The 19,687-nt window shown below is 45.8% G+C and overlaps 1 protein-coding gene across 2 annotated transcripts; it reads right to left on the bottom strand.

Annotated features, from left to right (window-relative positions):
* Nucleotides 1-837: 837 nt before the first annotated feature.
* Nucleotides 838-18,795, bottom strand: LOC309334567 (protein mono-ADP-ribosyltransferase TIPARP-like). Of its 2 annotated transcripts, none has more exons than XM_081848953.1 (6): nt 14,759-18,795; nt 10,831-11,487; nt 8,723-8,894; nt 6,380-6,567; nt 3,231-3,485; nt 838-2,781 (listed from the first exon to the last, which is right to left on the bottom strand). In XM_081848953.1, exons 2-6 carry the CDS (start codon nt 11,163-11,165, stop codon nt 2,352-2,354), a joined length of 1,380 nt encoding a protein of 459 aa, XP_081705079.1. In that variant the 5' UTR covers nt 11,166-11,487; nt 14,759-18,795; the 3' UTR covers nt 838-2,351. The 2 variants fall into 2 exon arrangements, with proteins under 2 accessions (XP_081705079.1, XP_081705078.1); XM_081848952.1 differs by lacking the exon at nt 14,759-18,795 and adding an exon at nt 12,942-13,039 and having other exon boundaries at nt 10,831-11,248.
* Between the last annotated feature and the right edge of the window lie 892 nt (nt 18,796-19,687).

Raw genomic sequence — 19,687 nt, 5'->3', positions numbered from 1 at the left:
GATAGAGTTGGTGGTCTGTAATTGGTGCTCCTGATATCTATGGTGTGTGGGTATTTTTGGATGGTTTAATTGCTTTATATCTTACGTTTTATAATCTCTCTTTATATCTTACGTATAATCTCTCTGCAAAAAAATAAATAAATCAGACCAACTGCTTAACAAAGAGGAGATATAATCTAACCTCTTCATGCAAATCAGGATGGATGCTGAATAAACAGGTTGTGTGGAGGAGCTTGAGGGGGCATCAATAGCAGCGGGGAGATTTAGGGAAGTGGGCTGGTGGTAGTGCGATAAAAAGATAATACTGATCAATACATGATTTGTGTCTGTATTTTCAAGATACAGTGGTGCCTCGCAAGACGAAATTAATTCGTTCCGCGAGTCTCTTCGTCTTGCGGTTTTTTCGTCTTGCGAAACACGGCTATTAGCGGCTTAGCGGCTTAGCGCTATTGGCGGCTTAGCGGCAGGGGAAAAAAAGGAAAAAAACTCGCAAGAACTCGCAAGACGTTTCGTCTTGCGAAGCAAGCCCATAGGGAAATTCATCTTGCGAAGCACCTCAAAAGACGGAAAACTCTTTCGTCTAGCTAGTTTTTCATCTTGCGAGGCATTCATCTTGCGGGGCACGACTGTAAAAACATATAAACATTGGACAAATTACACATTTAAAACATTGGCATCTTTGGCTCATCTAAAGTTATCTTTGGGACAAAAAACTTGAATGACATCAGAAAAAAGGCACAAGAGAAGATACAAATATATTAGTGTTCAAATTCCACATTTTACACACTGGCATCTTGGGCTCGCCTCAAGTCCAAACGGAGTGTATGGGCCAATATATTAGTGTTCAAATTCCACATTTTACACAATGGCATCTTGGGCTCGCCTCAAGTCCAAACGGAGTATATGGGCCACAAAATGGCAAATGCAATTCAGTTTAAAGAAGTGTAAAGTGCATCAGATTGCTGGGACAAATAATAATAATAATAATAATAATAATAAGTGCTTTAAGAAAAAAATGTGCTGGCACTCACCATGAAGTTGTTACAGTAAGTACCACAGGTGTCAGTACTGCGTACTCTTGAAGTACCCCCAGGAAAAAAAGCACTGATAATAACAACAATTTCACATTAAGGCTCATGGGGTCTGAACAGGCAATGCCTAGCAGAGTCATCAACTGTTTAGATATGACCAGTCTTTGAAACACAATTTTCCTAATGGTGAAGGAAAGAAAACCTGGCATGGAGTTGGCTGTGCAAACTCAAGCAAGGTCTTACTGTGACCCTCCTGATGTTGTTGGGACTCCAGCTCCCATCAACCTGACCATTGGCCATGCTGCCTGAGGCTGATGGGACTTGAGGTCCAGCAGTACCTGCGAGGTCACTTGTTCCCCAACCCAGTTTTTTGGTTTCCTCTCCAAGAGCTAAGGCACACGTTATGGTCAGTCAAATCATGTGTTACCACCTGCTGGAGCCAGTGTGGTGTAGTGGTTCAGAGCAGTGGACTCGTAATCTGATGAACCGGGTTCGCTTCCCCGCTCCTCCACATGCAGCTGCTGGGTGACCTTGGGCTAGTCACACTTCTCTGAAGTCTCTCAGCCCCACTCACCTCACAGAGTGTTTGTTGTGGGGGAGGAAGGGAAAGTGTTAGCCGCTTTGAGAGTCCTTTTATCTGCCAACTTGGGGAACAGTGCAGGCTAAACTGCAGAGCTGGAACAGCCAACAGGAAGATCTCGTTCAACCTCACGCTCCAAGGCAGATGATTAAACTAGCAGCGACTCCACTGCTGCTAAGGTAGCTAGGTTCTCATGATGTGGCTGTGGTGGCTGCTACTGCAGACCCTCGACGTGTCCCTATTTCCCAGGGACAGTCCCAGATTTGCAGAAGATGTCCCAGTTTCTGATTTGATCCTACAATGTCCCAGTGTGGTGTAGTGGTTAAGAGCGGTAGTCTTGTAATCTGGGAAACCGGGTTCGCGTCCCCGCTCCTCCACATGCAGCTGCTGGGTGACCTTGGGCCAGTCACACTTCTCTGAAGTCTCTCAGCCCCACTCACCTCACAGAGTGTTTGTTGTGGGGGAGGAAGGGAAAGGAGAATGTTAGCTGCTTTGAGACTCCTTCGGGTAGTGATAAAGCGGGATATCAAATCCAAACTCTTCTTCTGCTGCGGAGGCATGTTTGATTCAAGATACACCAGAGGTCAAGGGTTTAAAATACTCCCTCACCCACCCAACAAGGGCTTCAGCTGCACGTTGTAAATACAGTAAAGGAAAAACTAGCCTTACTGAGTCATGTACTTCTGACCCAAAATACGGACCATCGCAGCAGAAGAGATGTAGAGGAGGAGTGGCCCTTCTCACATATCCACAGCTACAGGTGTCTTCACTTCCTTGTAGCGAATCAGGAAGTAGGGGTAGCACTGGCAGCTTCTGAAGATGACAAAAATGTGTGGGTCACGGACACAATCTGTGCAGGAGTCAAAATGGGGGGGAGTTTGCCTTAAACATGAGTGGCCTCTCCACCAGCGACCAGTCAGCACTTTGGCCAGGAACATGTGACGCACATTGTTCTTGGCTGCTAAGGCGTAGGTGTTTGAGTAGGAGGCATCCCTAGCAAAGTAAACACCCCGGCCAAAAACTGCGCCATGGACTGATCCTGCCAGGTCAGGGTTGAAGTTGCCTATGCAAATAGACTTGATCCGAGATGCAGCTGTGCCGTGAAAGAGATGTCTCTCCACTGAGGGATGCTCCTTTGCTGAGCGTACCTGGAACATGAGCCTCTTCTGGCTGATGGGAAAGAGAGAGAAAAAGAAAGTGGACCGTTTTATTTTATTTCAATTATTTATTAATAAAAATGGTCTATACACCGCGGTGTCATAAAAATATATCACAGAGGAACAGATGCCAGGCCAAGACCAGTCAGTCCCCATGGAAGGAAGAAGCCTTGGCCAAAGAAGATAAAGAAGAAGATTGGCAAAATAAATTATTGAACTATGAAGGGCAAATTATTTTTAAAAAGTAAGGTTACCAGACGTCCCCGTTTCCTGGGGACATTCCCCAGATTTACAAGTCAGTCCCCTGAGGGAGGGGGCTCAAAGGGTTTGTGGTTTCCAAGGGAAGACTTCAAGGGGACCATTGTACCATATTAGCAACTCCTGCTATATGAGGCAAACCAAACCCACTGGCCAGCACTAGGAAAGCATTACTGTATGTGGTGTGTATACTAGGCTCCTCACCTCATATACATATCCCAGAGTTGGTCATTGCGTATGCGGTAGATAGCCAGCACCAACGCCTGATCCTCGGGCAACTTGGCATGGAACAGCTTCTTCACCATCTGATGGGCTACTTCTGACAGAGTCACTTCTGCCATTGTGAAAGAAGAGCCCCCTTGAGGTGGAGGGACGCAGGCCGCAGGATAAGGCCCACAGAACAAATCCAGAGGATCTTCTCCTGCGAGAGCCAAAGTGGTCAGGGGTGGAGCAAGCGACCTGGAAGAGAAAAAGGGCAAAGGAACAGGATCAACTGCCTCTGGTTCTGCCTTGTTTGCAAGGGTGGAAGAGAGAGAGAGGGAGAGGGAGAGAGAGAGGCGACTGTGCAAACTTATTATTGACCAGCTGATCTCACTGACACAAACACTCTCTCATTCAACGTCATGAATTGCACTAACTCAGTGGTTCCCAATCGGGGGTCCTTGTGACCTGCCCGTGGCAGCATTCACATAACAAAAACTACCATAGAGATACCAGAATTTTCATAAGAAGGGAGACCATGGCTTGGTTTTTGAAAAACAACGGGGTCCATAGTATTTAGCTAACTGGGAACCTCTGCACTGATTAAGTCACCCCAAACATTTGATTGGTTTTGAAGCAATGAACTGGGGAAATTCCTCAGGGGTCAAGAAATCTTGGCCGTGTGCATCTCTCTCACCTCTGCCCATTCTCTCTCCCAGTTTGCCACTTGCTTAGCATTTTCCTACACTAACGCCCTCTTCCAACGGCTTATCTAGCTCCCACCAAGCCTTCTATCTCCCTCAGCCCCTCCCTACTCTCTGGGTACCCCACTCCTCCTGCAACATTAGGGCCACTCAACCAATCACTGCTGGTGGCTTCACCAGCATCACAAAGCTCCTTAGCATAGTCAGAGAAGCTTAGAAGGCCTAAGTCAGAGAAGCCTAGTCAGAGAAGCCTAGTCAGAGAGCCTAGTCAGAGAAGCTTAGAAGGCTGCAATCAGCTCCTGGGCCCAAGGTTCCTCACTGCTATTTTGGTATCTGAAGAAGTGTGCATGCACACGAAAGCTCATACCAAGAACTGACTTAGTTGGTCTTTAAGGTGCTACTGGAAGGAATTTGTTTTGTTCTCCTTAGCATATTACAAGTCAGATGTATGTATTACTGTATTTTTCGCTCCATAAGACGCACCTGACGATAAAACGCACATAGTTTTTAGAGGAGGAAAACAAGAAAAAATATTCTGAACAAAACATTGGATGTAGGATTTTTTGGGTGCAGGCTGTAGCCATGGAGATGCTATGTGATCTGATGGTGAATTTGGGGTGACCCAATGCAAAAATCCTGAGGATCCATGGGCTTTTACCTCCCCTCTCCCAGGCAGCCTCCGGTCCCTTATCTCTCTCCCGATCCCACCAATCAGCTGCTTCCTTTCAAAACTCCCTTCCCTATTGTTTGCCTTGGTGTCTTTTCCTTAGCTGCAGCAGTTTTTTGCTCCTCCTTTTCTTCTAATTTCTCTCCTTATTGATTTATAGTCTTCCTGTTTCTGCCCTTTGCAAGTTTGCTGTCTTTACCTCCCCCCTCCCAGGCAGCCTCCTTTATTGCTAGCATCCCTTATCTCCCTCCCCGATCGCTTGCTGATTAGTGGCTTTGTTTCCACACCCACTTCCCTCTTTTCTTTCTTTCTTTCTTTCTTTTTTTTTTTTTAAAAAGCATGATCTGCTTTTTGCCCCTGGGCAATTCGGCTCCAGGGACCACACATTCGCTCCATAGGACACACAGACATTTCCCCTCACTTTTTAGGAAGAAAAAAGTGCGTCTTATGGAGCGAAAAATACGGTATCTACTTTTAATGTCGTGTAACTTATCCAATACATGGCTGCACTCCAAAATCTAGACATGCATGCCACACCCATCTTCCGTTTGCCCAAACCAAGTATGGGTCTCACTAGTATGGGTCTTACATACTAGTGAGACTGTGCAGTCCAAACACACACTGAAATCAGGACAACCCTGCTCCCCACAATACACACTTTAAAACATTGGTGGGGAACCTTTTTCAAGCTGAAGGCCCATATTCCCTCTTAAAAGACCCTCCGGGGGCCGCACAGTGGTGGACAGGGTCAGAGGCAAAATTGAGCAGAGCAACAGTTGTGGCTCTTACTTTTGTACTGGGAGCTACATTCTAGCTATGCAGAAGTCAGGTTTACACACACACACAAACACAGATACCCCTCTCCAGCCAGGCAAGCAAAAAGCATGATCACACTTCAAGGACACATTCCAGCCAAGCAAAACACAGAGCAGGGCTGCTGAGGAGCACAGTTTAGGAAGAGTTTCAAAGCCTAGTCAGAGAAGCTTGGAAGGCTGCAATCAGCTCCTGGGCCCAAGGTTCCTCACTGCTATTTTAAAAAGATAAAAGGTAAAAAGTAAAGGACCCTTGGTCAAAGGCAACTATGGGGTTGCGGCGCTCATCTTGCTTTCAGGCCGAGGGAACCGGCGTTTGTTCACAGACACCTTTCCAGGTCATGGGGTCAGGATGACTAAACCTCTTCTGGCACAACGAAACACCGCGACGGAAGCCAGAGAGCATGGAAACACCATTTACCTTTCTGCCGCAGTGGTACCTATTTATCTACTTGCACTGGCATGCTTTTGAACTGCTAGGTTGGCAGGAGCCGGGACAGAGCAACAGGAGCTCACCCTGCTGCAGGGATTCAAACCGCCGACCTTCTGATCGGCAAGCCCAAGAGGCTCAGTGGTTTAGACCACAGCGCCACCCGCGTACCCTTTAAAAAGGTACCTGTAACTCAGTACATGTAACTCAGTGTCAGAACTCACCACAACTGCCTCCCTTGTTCTCTTATAATGGCAATGGCGCCCATCTGAGAGGTAATGGAACTGAGTTCTGGTGAGTTTGGGCTGAAAAAAATGCCCTGCCTGTACTAAGTTCCTACTACTATACCATTTTCTTAAATTTCTTCAGGGGTTAAGTTTTTTTTTTTTTAAGTTACAATCAGAACTCTAAGTTCTTCACTAGTTAACTTGCACATCGGCAACATCCTTACACAAAAATATACAGTGTTCTGCAGAAGGATTAGACATGTGCTCTTCGGTCCAGAAACTCTGAGGAGGAAGATCTGGGTCCAAACTCACCGCAAGCAGCGCACGGTAACGTCAGCTGAACGCCAGACGGGTCGGAACGTGATGTCACGGGTGAAGCCCATCTTTACGTTGTGCTGGATAAACTGTTTGAGGTCTACATTGTAGATTTGATCTTGCACACGGAAGGCATGGTTCCACATGCCCCGCTCGAAAGCAGCGACGAGTTCCTGTGCAATAGGCTATGGAGAGAAAACACCAGAATTCCTCCCATCCTCCAGAACAGGTGTTTTTTCAAACTTTCTACGCTCGGGGCCCACCTGAGGTGGCTGAAAATAACCGAGGCCCACCAGACACAAAATCGTGGCACAGAGGAAAAGCCCATCACAGAATGGCGACAGGTAGATGCAGAGTTTTGAATAATCAGCTGGCAATTACTAACTTCACTTTCTATGGAAGCCCTACACAAATCCAGAGCGCAGTTCCTAAGACCTTCTTTCCGGCAACTCCCGCAGTCAAGCTGGTGCCAAACGCCTTGCTCTGCTTTCACGGTATCAGCGAGGCCAAGAGAGAAGGGGCTTGTCATCAAGGCAGCCCAGGACCTCCACACACACTAGCCAGTCTTGAGCCTTGAGGATGTCTCTTCTGTGTTGCTAACCTAGCGGTTTGACTTCACCCTCCATTGTCTCTTGAGACAGACGGATGAGAACAACAACAATTTTTTTGGAAATTGCGAAGTTCTTTTGCCACAGCATTTTCCTTGCAGCAAGGAGTTCCCTCACTTGGCTTTCCTCAAACCAAATGGAGGCAAATGTGAATCAGCCTCCCTTTTACAGGTGGAATTTGCTGATCCAGAGAAGCTCTAATTGGAGAAGACTTTTTTTCTTTAATATTTCCCCCCTTCTCATCCCTACATGCCTCTCAATGTACCGTATTTTTCGCTGTATAAGATGCACCAGACCATAAGACGCACCTAGTTTTTGGAGGAGGAAAACAAGGGGAAAAAAATATTCTGAATCTCAGAAGCCAGAACAACAAGAGGGATCGCTGCGCAGCGAAAGCAACAATCCCTCTTGCTGTTCTGGATTCTGGGATAGCTGCACAGCCTGCATTCGCTCCATAAGACGCACACACATTTCCCCTTACTGTTTAGGAGGGGAAAAGTGAGTCTTATAGAGCAAAAGATACGGTATTTTCGCCCATCTCCTGTAATGTCTTCTCCCATTCTCCTCTCACAAACAACTTGCACCTTATCCACAGACCTTTCTGTTGGTTTCTTTCATCCCTCCTCCCTGCTCCTTTCAGTCACTTCTTCCTCCTAGACAGCTTTCCTCTCTTATTCCTTTCTCTTTCCAATTAATGTAATAATAATAAATATTAACCTTTTATCTCACTTTGCAATTTCTTTCGATACCTCCTCTGGCTCTTTTCCCCTCGGGAGAGGGAACTCTTCAGAAATGCTCTGTCTCCGGGCCACTTTTACTCAGTTGCCGGTGCTGACGTTGGCCCAACCAAAATGTTATGACACAGCTAGGGGACAAGGCGGGTTGTGGCACTGAGGCCCACCTGAAAGCAGTCCGAGGTCCTCCTGCCCTGACCCACCATTTGAGAAACACTATCCAGGCACACCAGACCACATCCAAAGGTTCTTATTAGCATGACTATGCTAGACCCTGAGGCCAACTCTTGGGGTTTTCTCACATCACATTAATGCAATGCACACAATTAAAGGTAAATGGACCCCTGACCATTAGGTCCAGTCGTGACCAACTCTAGGGTTGCGGCGCTCATCTCGCTTTATTGGCCGAGGGAGCCAGCATACAGCTTCCAGGTCATGTGGCCAGCATGACTAAGCCGCTTCTGGAGAACCAGAGCAGCGCACGGAAACGCCGTTTACCTTCCCTCCAGAGTGGTACCTATTTATCTACTTGCACTTTGTCATGCTTTCGAACTGCTAGGTTGGCAGGAGCAGGGACCGAGAAATAGGAGCTCACCCCATCGCGGGAATTCAAACTGCTGACCTTCTGATCGGCAAGCCCTAGGCTCTGTGGTTTAACCCACAGTGCCACCCGCGCCCCATGCACACAATTACTGTAAGAAAAATCATAGGAAAGCCCTTTATGAAACACACCTGCCCAACTTGTTGACTATCCTCCCAGCTAGGCACAATACAGTGGAGCTTGCATAGCCCTATTTGAAGCCATCCTTTTGAAAACAATTTTTCTAGGTTTGTCATGAAATTGCACAGTAATTGAAGTACCCCAAATCTGGCTGATTTCAACAGGACTTAAGTGTGCCTGTTTCCCTCCCAGTTAATTTTAGAGGGTGATAGAAGGAAACCAAACAATGAGATGGCTCCATAATCTTGGTTTTTTTTAAATCTCTGGATCCTCTTACCTCATCGTATTCCAGCCAATGGTCACTTTCATTGTAGTAAACCTTCCACTCTGTAAAGAGGTAGGGACTGCAATCAGGGCTGCTGCTGTTGGACAGTCGCCTTACTTGGTCATACAGCAGTATCGGTGAGAGAGCCATGGTGTTAAAGTTTAAGAAATACACGTTGCCCCTCCTGTAAGGGAAGCAAGGTAGCCATCACCAGAGGGCGAGGATCTACGGTTGCCAACTGACAGGAAGGGAATGCCTGGCTTTGCTCTTTCGCCTTTAACTTGATTTACTGAAAACAGCTGGTGGAGCTTTTCACCGCATGGGTAATGGTATTTTTTTTATATAAGTATCTTCATCTAGTTTAAAAAAAACAACACCTTCGTATCAAACTGCTGTAAAAGCTAGTAGAAGAGTTGCTAAAAAGTTATTAACCCTTATTCACAAGCTCAATCAGAGCTCCACTTCTAACTTAGAAAATACTCACCTAAATATACATTCCCGTTGATGATTCTTAGCAAGTGTGAATTCTGTGGTATGAGATAATGCCACGGTACTGTGCCCTACGCACTGTCTTCAGTCACGCTGACGGATGCCAACATGTCTTCACTATAGTACATGTGCAACATGTACCTTGCCTTGGTGTAGCTTCACCTCCTTGCTGAAACCTATTCTGTACCACACACTCAATGACAGCAAAGTTGTCTACTGGGATCTTTCCTATTTCTTCTGTGATCTGTCCATGCAAGACTCATACACTGCAGATGTCCCTACCTTTTCGACGCATATTATAAAGTCAACAGCTTTGGGGGCTATGCATAGTTATCTGGCTCTGACCCTACCAAAAAAGAAAAGAAAAGAAAAGGAAAAAAGGTCCTCCTATCTGGTCCAGTTGTCTATATTTCCATAGGAGATGCATTTCTCATGCCAGTCTGTTTTGAAGCTGTCCCACACTTAAGGCCATGTGCTGCCTCTTGAACCTTTATGACCGATTCACACTGGCACTACTAATACACCAGATGAGATTAAACAAGGTTATTACAACAAAATACAAATAAAAAACGGTAGTTAAAGGCAGAATCAAAACACACAATTGATTGCTAAATGTTCTGTAAAGGGCCTGGAGAAATACTGTAAACGGTCTTTAGCTTACAGGAAAAAATCTAGAAATTCTGAATCAGGTGAACCTCCCTAGAGACAGGATGTCACTATTAGTGCCACTAGGGAAGCGTGCACATTATATCTCTGAAGCACATTCAAAGCTCAATCTTTTCTGCAAAGAATTCTGGGCACTGTAGTTTACCAGTCAGAGAGTTACAATTCCCAACAGCCTTTAAAAAACTACAGCACCCAGAGTTCTCTGAGAGGGGAGAAGTGCTTCAAAAGTGTGGTGGCACCCTCTCTACCTACCATATCAAGGTGCACCCGAAAAACAGACTCTGATGTAATGGCAGGCGGATATGGAGGTAAGTGATCCTTCAGGGATTCTGGATGGCTAAACATCCATACAAGTCTAACTTTTTCTGGGATTCTGGATGGCTAAACATCCATACAAGTCTAACTTAACTTTTTCAAGAAACCACTGAAAAGTGTTTGAAGTGCTGTTTCCCTGGAACACACTTTGAAAACCCCCGAGACACCTAAATTTTACAAGTACAGTGGTACCTCAGGTTACATACGCTGCAGGTTACATACGCTTCAGTTTACAGACTCCGCTAACCCAGAAATAGTGCTTCAGGTTAAGAACTTTGCTTTAGGATGAGAACAGAAATCGTGCAGCAGCAGTGGGAGGCCCCATTAGCTAAAGTGGTGCTTCAGGTTAAGAACAGTTTCAGTTTAAGAACAGACCTCCAAAACGAATTAAGTACTTAACCCGAGGTACCACTGTATGGATGTCAGGATTTCAACCAGCCCTTACCATAATCCCTGCCCCATAATGACGGATGTGAAGGAAACAAGGCTGATTTCTTAGTGAGCCCTGAAGGACAGGCATTCCCTTTTATCAGTTGCTTCACAAGTTCTGGGGCAGAACCCAGGGATCGCAAGTACGTTCCGGAGTTGAACCTGGCTCTGGGGCTCTTTCCGACCGAAAGCTGAAAGGAGAAAGATGTTATGGTCCTTACCTGTCCCTCAGTTGCGCCGTGGGGACTTCTTGATTACAGTAGAGCTTCTCCAGATGATGCTGAGCTGAGAAACTGAAACTAAGCCACACTTTGTCTTTCTGGCGGCGCCACTGCCAGTGGTAGGGGAACGGAGTGTGATGGCAAGGGCACTTCTCCTGCAAATAGCAGCATCCCAGCAGAAAGTTGTCGCAGATCGGCACGCCGTTCTTCTGATGGACGTGATATAGCGGGGCGTCGTCTGCGCCAGATAGCTTCAGGATTGTAATGTCCAGCAACTCATCCTTCAAGAAGGTGAGGCCCCGCTCAGAAACAGAGGACTCTGCACTTTCTGCCATCTGGGTTCAATCGAACTGCAGGATCCAAAGTGCACACAGGCTAACACCAGGCAGGCCCCCCGGGAGTAGGGTCTTGCTTTTATCTCTAACATAAAAGATAAAATATCTCGCCGCCGCTCATTGTACGTACCAATCCCGTTTTCTTAAAACCAGGCAAATCCAGTGACCTAACGAAACATGCCTGCACTCTGGAAGTAAGTTTTACTTTCACTTTCTCATTCAGTTGCTTGAAAGCAGCTTCCAAGCAAGGCGCTTAGAGACGCTACTGGTTTACTCTCTCTGCTGTTTCTCTGCAGGGCACACAGAAACTTAGCAGGTGAGGCTTAAAAATGAGAAAAAGAGAGAGAGAGAGAGAGAGAGAGATGATGATGATAATAATATAATCACCATTATCATCAGTTCCCTCATTCATGCTCAGCCCCACTCACCTCACAGAGTGTTTGTTGTGAGGGAGGAAGGGAAAGGAGAATGTTAGCCGTTTTGAGACTCCTTCGGGTAGTGATAAAGCGGGATATCAAATCCAAACTCTTCTTCTTCATGTCACTGCAAATTGTATGGGGTGGGAATCCAATGTAGGATTCGGATTTTATGGGCTTGTCCATATTTGAGCATTATTTAGCTGTTAATCCACTCCCCAACCCCATATTCAAATTAGACCAGAATAATCCACTCTGACACATATTTGAATTTGGATATGAGCAGCAAGCCAGGTCTTTCCTGTTCCTATCAGTAGGTGACTCCACTTTTTTTTGTCCCTGTTCATTTTATTATATCAATAAAGTCCTGCAATTGTAAATATGCTTGTACTATCGTACCTTGGAGGTCGAACGGAATCCGTTCCAGAAGTCTGTTTCGACTTCCAAAGCATTTGGAAACCGAAGCACGGCTGCAGGAAGCTCCTGCAACCAATCGGAAGCTGCAGAAGCCCTGTCGGACATTCGGATTCCAAAGAATGTTCACAAACCAGAACACTCACTTCCAGGTTTGCAGCATTCGGGAGCCAAAATGTCCGAGTACCAAGACATTCGGGATTCAAGGTATGACTGTATGTTTTTTGGGGGTGAGTGCAAACCAGAGGGATCAAAAGAAAACATTTTATAAAAGGCTAAGCTCCTGAGTAGCATGTTGGGCGGGGGGGGGGGGGGGGGATGAAAGCAATTGTAAATTCTCAGTACAGCGGTACCTCGGGTTAAGTACTTAATTTGTTCCGGAGGTCCATTCTTAACCTGAAACTGTTCTTAACCTGAAGCACCACTTTAGCTAATGGGACCTCCTGCTGCTGCCGCGCCGTCGGAGCACGATTTCTGTTCTCATCCTGAAGCAAAGTTCTTAACCCAAGGTACTATTTTTGGGTTAGCGGAGTCTGTAACCTGAAGCGTATGTAACCTGAAGCGCCTGTAACCCGAGGTACCACTGTACAAATTTGGTGTATAAAGTTTTTGGTGTTTTCCAATACGTTAATGTGTTGACTGAGCATCTTCAGTCCTCAATGAGCTCTCTCTCTCTCTCTCTCTCTCTCTCTCTCTCTCTGTGTGTGTGTGTGTGTGTGTGAAGTGCACAGGAGCAAGAGCCCATCCATTTCCCCCATGTGCTATGGAAGAATGACTCCACAGCAGACGAGCAGGTATGAGATCATCATTCCCCCAATTTCATGCTGGGGCCCTTTAGCACCAAGAGATTCATTCCCCATAATCAGCTGGCATTTTGAGAGTTGTTCCACACAGCAGTATAATACAGTACTATATTATTATTTTATTTCTTATATTTCTATACCACCTTTTATCTTCCAATGATCCCAAGGTGGTGTGCATGGTTCTTCTCCCCATTTCATCCTCACAACAACCCTGTGAGGTAGGTTAGGCTAAGAGATGGTGACTGGCCCAAGGTCCATCCAGTGAGCTTCATGGCTGAGTGGGGGAAAAGAAAGGGAAATCAGTAATAAAACTGGAGAACATAAACTGACTAATGAACAGACGAATAATTATTTATTCACCATTAGTATCAGCCATGCAGACAACTGAGTTACAGTGGTACCTCGGGTTACATACGCTTCAGGTTACAGACTCTGCTAACCCAGAAATAGTGCTTCAGGTTAAGAACTTTGCTTCAGGATGAGAACAGAAATTGTGCTCCGGCGGCGCAGCAGCAGCAGGACGCCCCATTAGCTAAAGTGGTGCTTCAGGTTAAGAACAGCTTCAGGTTAAGAACGGACCTCCGGAACGAATTAAGTACTTAACCAGAGGTACCACTGTATTTTCAATGGGACCACTGTGTAGGGAAAGGGTTAAGTACATCACATGATTCCTCCCACCACTGCAATTTAACTAGGGCGGGAGAAACTGATATAAAGGCTATGCTATTTGGAAAGGGAAGAGTTAGGAATTATGGCTAGAGAAGAGAGGTGAACCATAGAGAAGAATGTCTACGGGCCAGAATTAGTGAGTATAGCAACAAGAGCTGACATCTAAACCTGACGAAAATGCACAACTATTCCATTGAGCTTAAAAACAAAAGGTTGGATTTGTTGATATCTTGGGGTGGAGGAGGGGCCGGAAGCTGAAGAGGGAAAACATGAGAAGGGGATGTTTCATTCATGATATCATGCAGATACTCTATAAAAAGTCAAAAAAAAAAAATTCGGCTATTCCACAGTAAATGACCAGAGTGGAAGCAGCCCTTTCATGGAGATTCAAGGAGGAAGGGTCATTCCCGCCCCCCACAATAGACTGCAATGCCCCCGCTTCCCAGCTTTGATTTTTTTAAAAAAGAATAAGGGTTCGTTCATATTGTTGTTTCACGTAGTTAGTCCTGCATCTCCATTGATTCTCAGTTGACCATATGATGTTCACTTCCAAATCACTGCTTTCCCACACTTTTCCTTTCCTCGGTCTGGATTTTCTTGTACCAGAGATACTCTGAAAAGGAGAGAGTTTGAGAAAATCAGGATTGAGGGTGGAGAAAGTGAGGGAAGGCAGCGATTTGGAGGAGAATGCCATATGGACAATGGAGAATTAATGTACAGGAAACTTAAAAGGTAAAAGGACCCCTGACCATTAGGTCCAGTCGTGGCCAACTCTGGGGTTGTGGCGCTCATCTCGCTTTACTGGCCGAGGGAGCCAGCGTACAGCTTCCGGGTCATGTGGCCAGCATGAGTAAGCTGCTTCTGGCGAACCAGAGCAGCGCACGGAAACGCCGTTTACCTTCCCGCCGGAGCGGTACCTATTTATCTACTTGCACTTTGATGTGCTTTCGAACTGCTAGGTTGGCAGGAGCAGGGACTGAGCAACGGGAGCTCACCCCGTCACAGGGATTCGAACCACCGACCTTCTGATCGGCAAGTCCTAGGCTCTGTGGTTTAACCCACAGCGCCACCCGCGTCACAGGAAACTTACTACCCACAATAAACAAGTACGGATGAGCCCCAAGTTTCTAGAAATAATGATATGTGGCAAAGTGTACAGAGACTATTGTTTGTGCAATAAACTAGCCTGCTCCCCACCTTTGTTGTTTTACTTTGCAACTTCCCCTGCAAAAGTTCTTCCAGACATCTATGCTCCCTTTGTTAATGTTTTTTCTTGTATACTTGGAATTACCCTGGGATCTTCCAGTTGGGCTTATGTTTTTTGAGTGTGTGCTAAAATCTAAGCATGGCCAGATGCTAGAGCAACACTTTCCAGAAGCTTGGGTATTTCCTCACTGTAAAAAGCATGAGAAACACCAGCAGCCACACCATTCTTGGTTGTTAAGTGGGAGCAACAGTCTTATTTTTCTAACTCATTGTGCAATCGACCCCACCGAACTTCTTCCATTTTGCAATCTAGTGGCACTATTGGCAAAGCTGCTTGTCCTGGCTTGCACTTGGCCCAGTGGCTCCTCCGCTCCCCACAACATCCTCTTTCAGTGAAGATGAAGCCAGTTCTGCAGGTGCCTCAACCATACGCCGTACATTTTTGTCAAGTACTATCCTTATTTGCTAACTCAATTATTTCTAAAAAGCTAGATTGAGTTTCTCCCAAACCATAGCAGTCCTGTTCTTTCTCAGATGGCTTCACTGTGTGAGGTTTCTAACTGCTGGTTTGTAGCAATCTTGAGAGTTTCCAATGTACATATGCAAGCTAACGTAGCACTACTGTCTCACCTAACAATATCTTAAAGATAGACAGATTGGGGAAAATCTTTTGAGGAGTAGAGCTCTGTGAATGACATGGGCTTATGGAAGCTTATGCCATAGTAACTGTGCTGACTTTTAAAGTAACACACAAGTCTGTTATTGCTTTTCCTGCAACTGCCTGGCTGTGTAAAAGTTAAAGGTAAAGGACCCCTGACAGTTAAGTCCAGTTGTGGGCGACTCTGGGGTTGCAGCACTCATCTTGCTTTACAGGCCAAGGGAGCCGGTGTTTGCCCACAGACAGTTTTTCTGGGTCATGTGGCCAGCATGACTAAGCCGCTTCTGGCACAACAGAACACCGAAACCAGAGCAGCACACAGAAACACTGTTTACCTTCCTGCCAGAGCGGTACCTATTTATCTACTTGCACTTTTTGGCGTGCTTTCGAACTGCTAGGTTGGCAGGAGCTGGGACTGAGCAACGGGAGCTCACTCTGTCATGGGGATTCAAACTGCCAACCTTCTGATCGGCAAGCCCAAGAGGTTCAGTGTTTTAGACCACAGCGCCATTAATTTAAAGTACATTTCCCACATCTCAAAGAATCTTGAAAATTGTAGTTTACTCCTCACAGAGCCACAATTCCTAGCACTCTCAACAAACTGCAGTTCCCAATATGCTTTGGGAGAAGTCATGTTCTTTAAATGTATAGTGTGTGTGCTTCCCGTGTCACATCTATCCCAAAGGAACTCATTGGAAAGCTGCTTCAAATTGAGTCAGACTATTGTTCCTTCCATCCCGGGACTGTTCACAAGGGCTGGCAACAAGTTCCCAGGGTTTCAAGCAGGAGACATTCCAAACACTACCTGCAGATTAACTTTGGGACCTTTGCAAAGCAGATGCTCTTATGCTGAGTTATGGCCCATCTGCAACTTGAATTAAAGCTTATGATGCTCTTAGGGCTGGTATATAATCTCACCTCCCTCCATTACCTGGCTGCTACTCTCACCATTAGCTCTTTAAAAATGGAGTCATTCTGCTATGGAGCTCCTAGCACAGAAATGGTATTGAGCTCTTAAGGCTCCAATTGTAACCTAACCCCAGTTACCTGGGACTAAGTTTCATTTAATTCAAAACACTTCTGAGCAGACCTGGTTAGAATTATGCTGTTGCAATGCAAAGGCAGAAATTAAATCAGAATTGACTAAAATTGACAAGCAATTTCTCATTACACCTGACCTTCAAACTGTAGCAGGACTTCAGAGCTGAGGGGAAGAAAGGCCATCAATGTAACCAAAACAAGAATTGGTAAGTATTTCCTTCTCACATCCCTGTAATAGCTTTACAGTTTTTGTGCAAAACTGGGGTAAAATTGCTGAGCCTTTCACAAGTTTTTCTTGCCTTCTCTTTCTGTGAGCAGCGACAACAATGGGGTGCAGGAGGTCTTCTAGGAAAAGGGAGAGGTCAGTCAGAATTGCCTCAACACTGGTATTTTGTTTTGTTTTGTTTTTACAGGGAAAGGGTTGCCCGATTGAAGTGCCCGTAAATGGCAGCAGGGGTGAGAGGAGGGGTTGAGTTTCTCCTGCTTATTTCTCTCTTCTGAAGAATTCTAGTGAGTGCATGAAGACTAAAATTAAGCTCTGAATCAGGCTGGCGCTAAAAATCCCTTTTTACTGCTGCTGTTGTTGCAATGGCATTTCCAGGAATCCAGGGATAGCTCATGGGGCTTTCTCTCTGAAGTTAAAGCCGTCTGCCCTCTGGTGGTTGATTTCCAGGTGAACTCTTGCAGTGGCTCCTGTGGAGACAGCTGCTAAGCTTTGGATTTGTAGGGCAAGAAGGGTTTGGCCTGTTTGGTATTTGAACTAAAGCCCTTTAAAAAGTGGCAGGAGGTGGCAGTGGTGGCAGGGAGCAGAATGCCTAGCTCAGGTTTTAGGGCATTTTCACACATTGCAGGAGAAATGGCCCCAAGCCCATCTCTCACTATTTGCATGTGTAATAATAATAATAATAATAATAATAATAATAATTTATTATTTGTACACCGCCCATCTGGCTGGGTTCCACAAAGACCAAAAATACACTAAGATGTCACACATTAAAAACTTCCCTGAACAGGGCTGCCTTAAGATGTCTTCTGAAAATTTTTTTTTGTCAGGTAGTTGTTTATCTCTTTGACATCTGATGGGAGGACGTTCCACAGGGCGGGTGCCACTACTGAGAAGGCCCTCTGCCTGGTTCCCTGTAGCTTTGCTTCTCACAATGAGGGAATCGCCAGAAGGCCCTCGGCGCTGGACCTCAGCGTCCGGGCAGAATGATGGGGGTAGAGACGCTCCTTCAGGTATACCGGGCCTGTGAATGAATGCTGTCAGTGCTGTTCAGAAGACAAAATGGATATATAATGCACATTTTAGCCAGTGAACAGTTTACAGAAAGCAGAAATGTGACATGCTTTGGTATCTTGTGTAATCACTGGTGGTTGGTGCCCACTGGACCTGGCAGGGCTGCTGGGAAGTCACAGAATGTGGCTAGTGAGGTCCCAGGGGTATGCCAAGTTCTGATTTTTTTTCTCCATCCTCTTCCCTTGTGAAGGACCCAACTAAACTGAAATATGTCTTACTTTGGTTTAGAAGGGGTCCCTGCTGTCATAGTTGCTTCTCTGCTGGGAGAAAAGTTGTGTGGATTCCACCTGTTCTGATTCTCTCCTTATCCGCCTCCTCTGAAAAGAAACAGTGGCTTTATCAACACTTTGCAGTTTTATTACTGCTTAACACCCGTCAGTTACCTTGGTTCAGAAGGGATTCCTGCTGTTGCCATTTCTAGTGTGGGTTCATTGCACAATAACTGTATGTTGCTCACAGGTAAGCCGCTGTTCCCATCAGCTTGAGCAGTGTTTCGTGGCAAAAGAACAGCAATGCAACATGGTGGGTGTTTGCGCAGAAGTAAGTCACACTGTGTTAAATGGGGCTTACGCCTATGCAAGCACACACAGAATTGCAGTCTTTACCCCACACATTTAAAAGATGCCTGCTTCTTGGGAGAAAAGCAATGACAAACCTAGACAGCATCTTAAAAAGCAGAGACATCACCTTGCCAACAAAGGTCGGTATAGTTAAAGCTATGGTTTTCCCAGTAGCGATGTATGGAAGTGAGAACTGGACCATAAAGAAGGCTGATCACCGAAGAATTGATGCTTTTGAATTATGGTGCTGGAGGAGACTCTTGAGAGTCCCATGGACTGCAAGAAGATCAAACCTATCCATTCTGAAGGAAATCAGCCCTGAGTGCTCACTGGAAGGACAGATCCTGAAGCTGAGGCTCCAATACTTTGGCCACCTCATGAGAAGAGAAGACTTCCTGGAAAAGACCCTGATGTTGGGAAAGATGGAGGGCACAAGGAGAAGGGGATGACAGAGGACGAGATGGTTGGACAGTGTTTTCGAAGCTACCAGCATGAGTTTGACCAAACTGCGGGAGGCAGTGGAAGACAGGAGTGCCTGGTGTGCTCTGGTCCATGGGGTCACGAAGAGTCGGACACGACTAAATGACTAAACAACAACACCCCACACCCTCTTTTTTTAATTTGGACACTCAAACAACAGGGAGGATTCTGCAGCCCTAAAAATCATTCGCTCTCTGTTAAAAATGTGGGGAAGCGCAACAGTTATGTGAATGTATGAATATTGTTGTGTGGTGATAGTTTTGTTCTTGAAGAAAACACAAGGTGCCTAACACGTCACTTCATGCACAGCAACAACATTTCTTTCTCTGGGTTCTTTTTGCTTAACTCCCAGCCAGACAGATCCTCCAAGTGTGCCTATTTTCCAGGGACAGTCGCAGATTTACAGAAGCCATCCTAGCTGATTTCTGAATCTCCCACTTTTCCTTAGGGCATCCCTATATTCATGACTGTGAGTGGCCGCCGAGACCATATAACACCAGTCCTGAAAGACCTACATTGGCTCCCTCAGTACGTTTCCGAGCACAATTCAAAGTGTTGGTGCTGACATTTAAAGCCCTGAACGGCCTCGGTCCAGTATACCTGAAGGAGCGTCTCCACCCCCATCATTCAGCCTGGACACTGAGGTCCAGCTCTGAGGGCCTTCTGGCGGTTCCCTCACTGCAAGAAGTAAGGGTACAAGGAACGAGGCAGAGGGCCTTCTCGGTAGTGGTGCCTGCCCTTTGAAACACCCTCCCATCAGATATCAAGGCAATAAACAACTATATGACTTTTAGAAGACATCTGAAGGCAGCCCTTTTTAGGGAATGTTTTAATGTTTGATGCTTTATTGTGTTTTTAATATTTGTTGGGAGCAGCGCAGAGTGAGCAGGGTATAAATAAATTATTATTATTATTATTATCTGAAGGCAGCCCTGTATAGGAAAGTTATTTAATGTGTAATGTTCTATTATGTTTTTA

This window comes from Podarcis erhardii (assembly GCF_964252035.2).
Source record: "Podarcis erhardii genome assembly, chromosome: 2".
Classification (NCBI taxonomy): Eukaryota; Metazoa; Chordata; class Lepidosauria; order Squamata; family Lacertidae; genus Podarcis; species Podarcis erhardii.
This window is presented reverse-complemented; position numbering and strand designations above follow the sequence as displayed.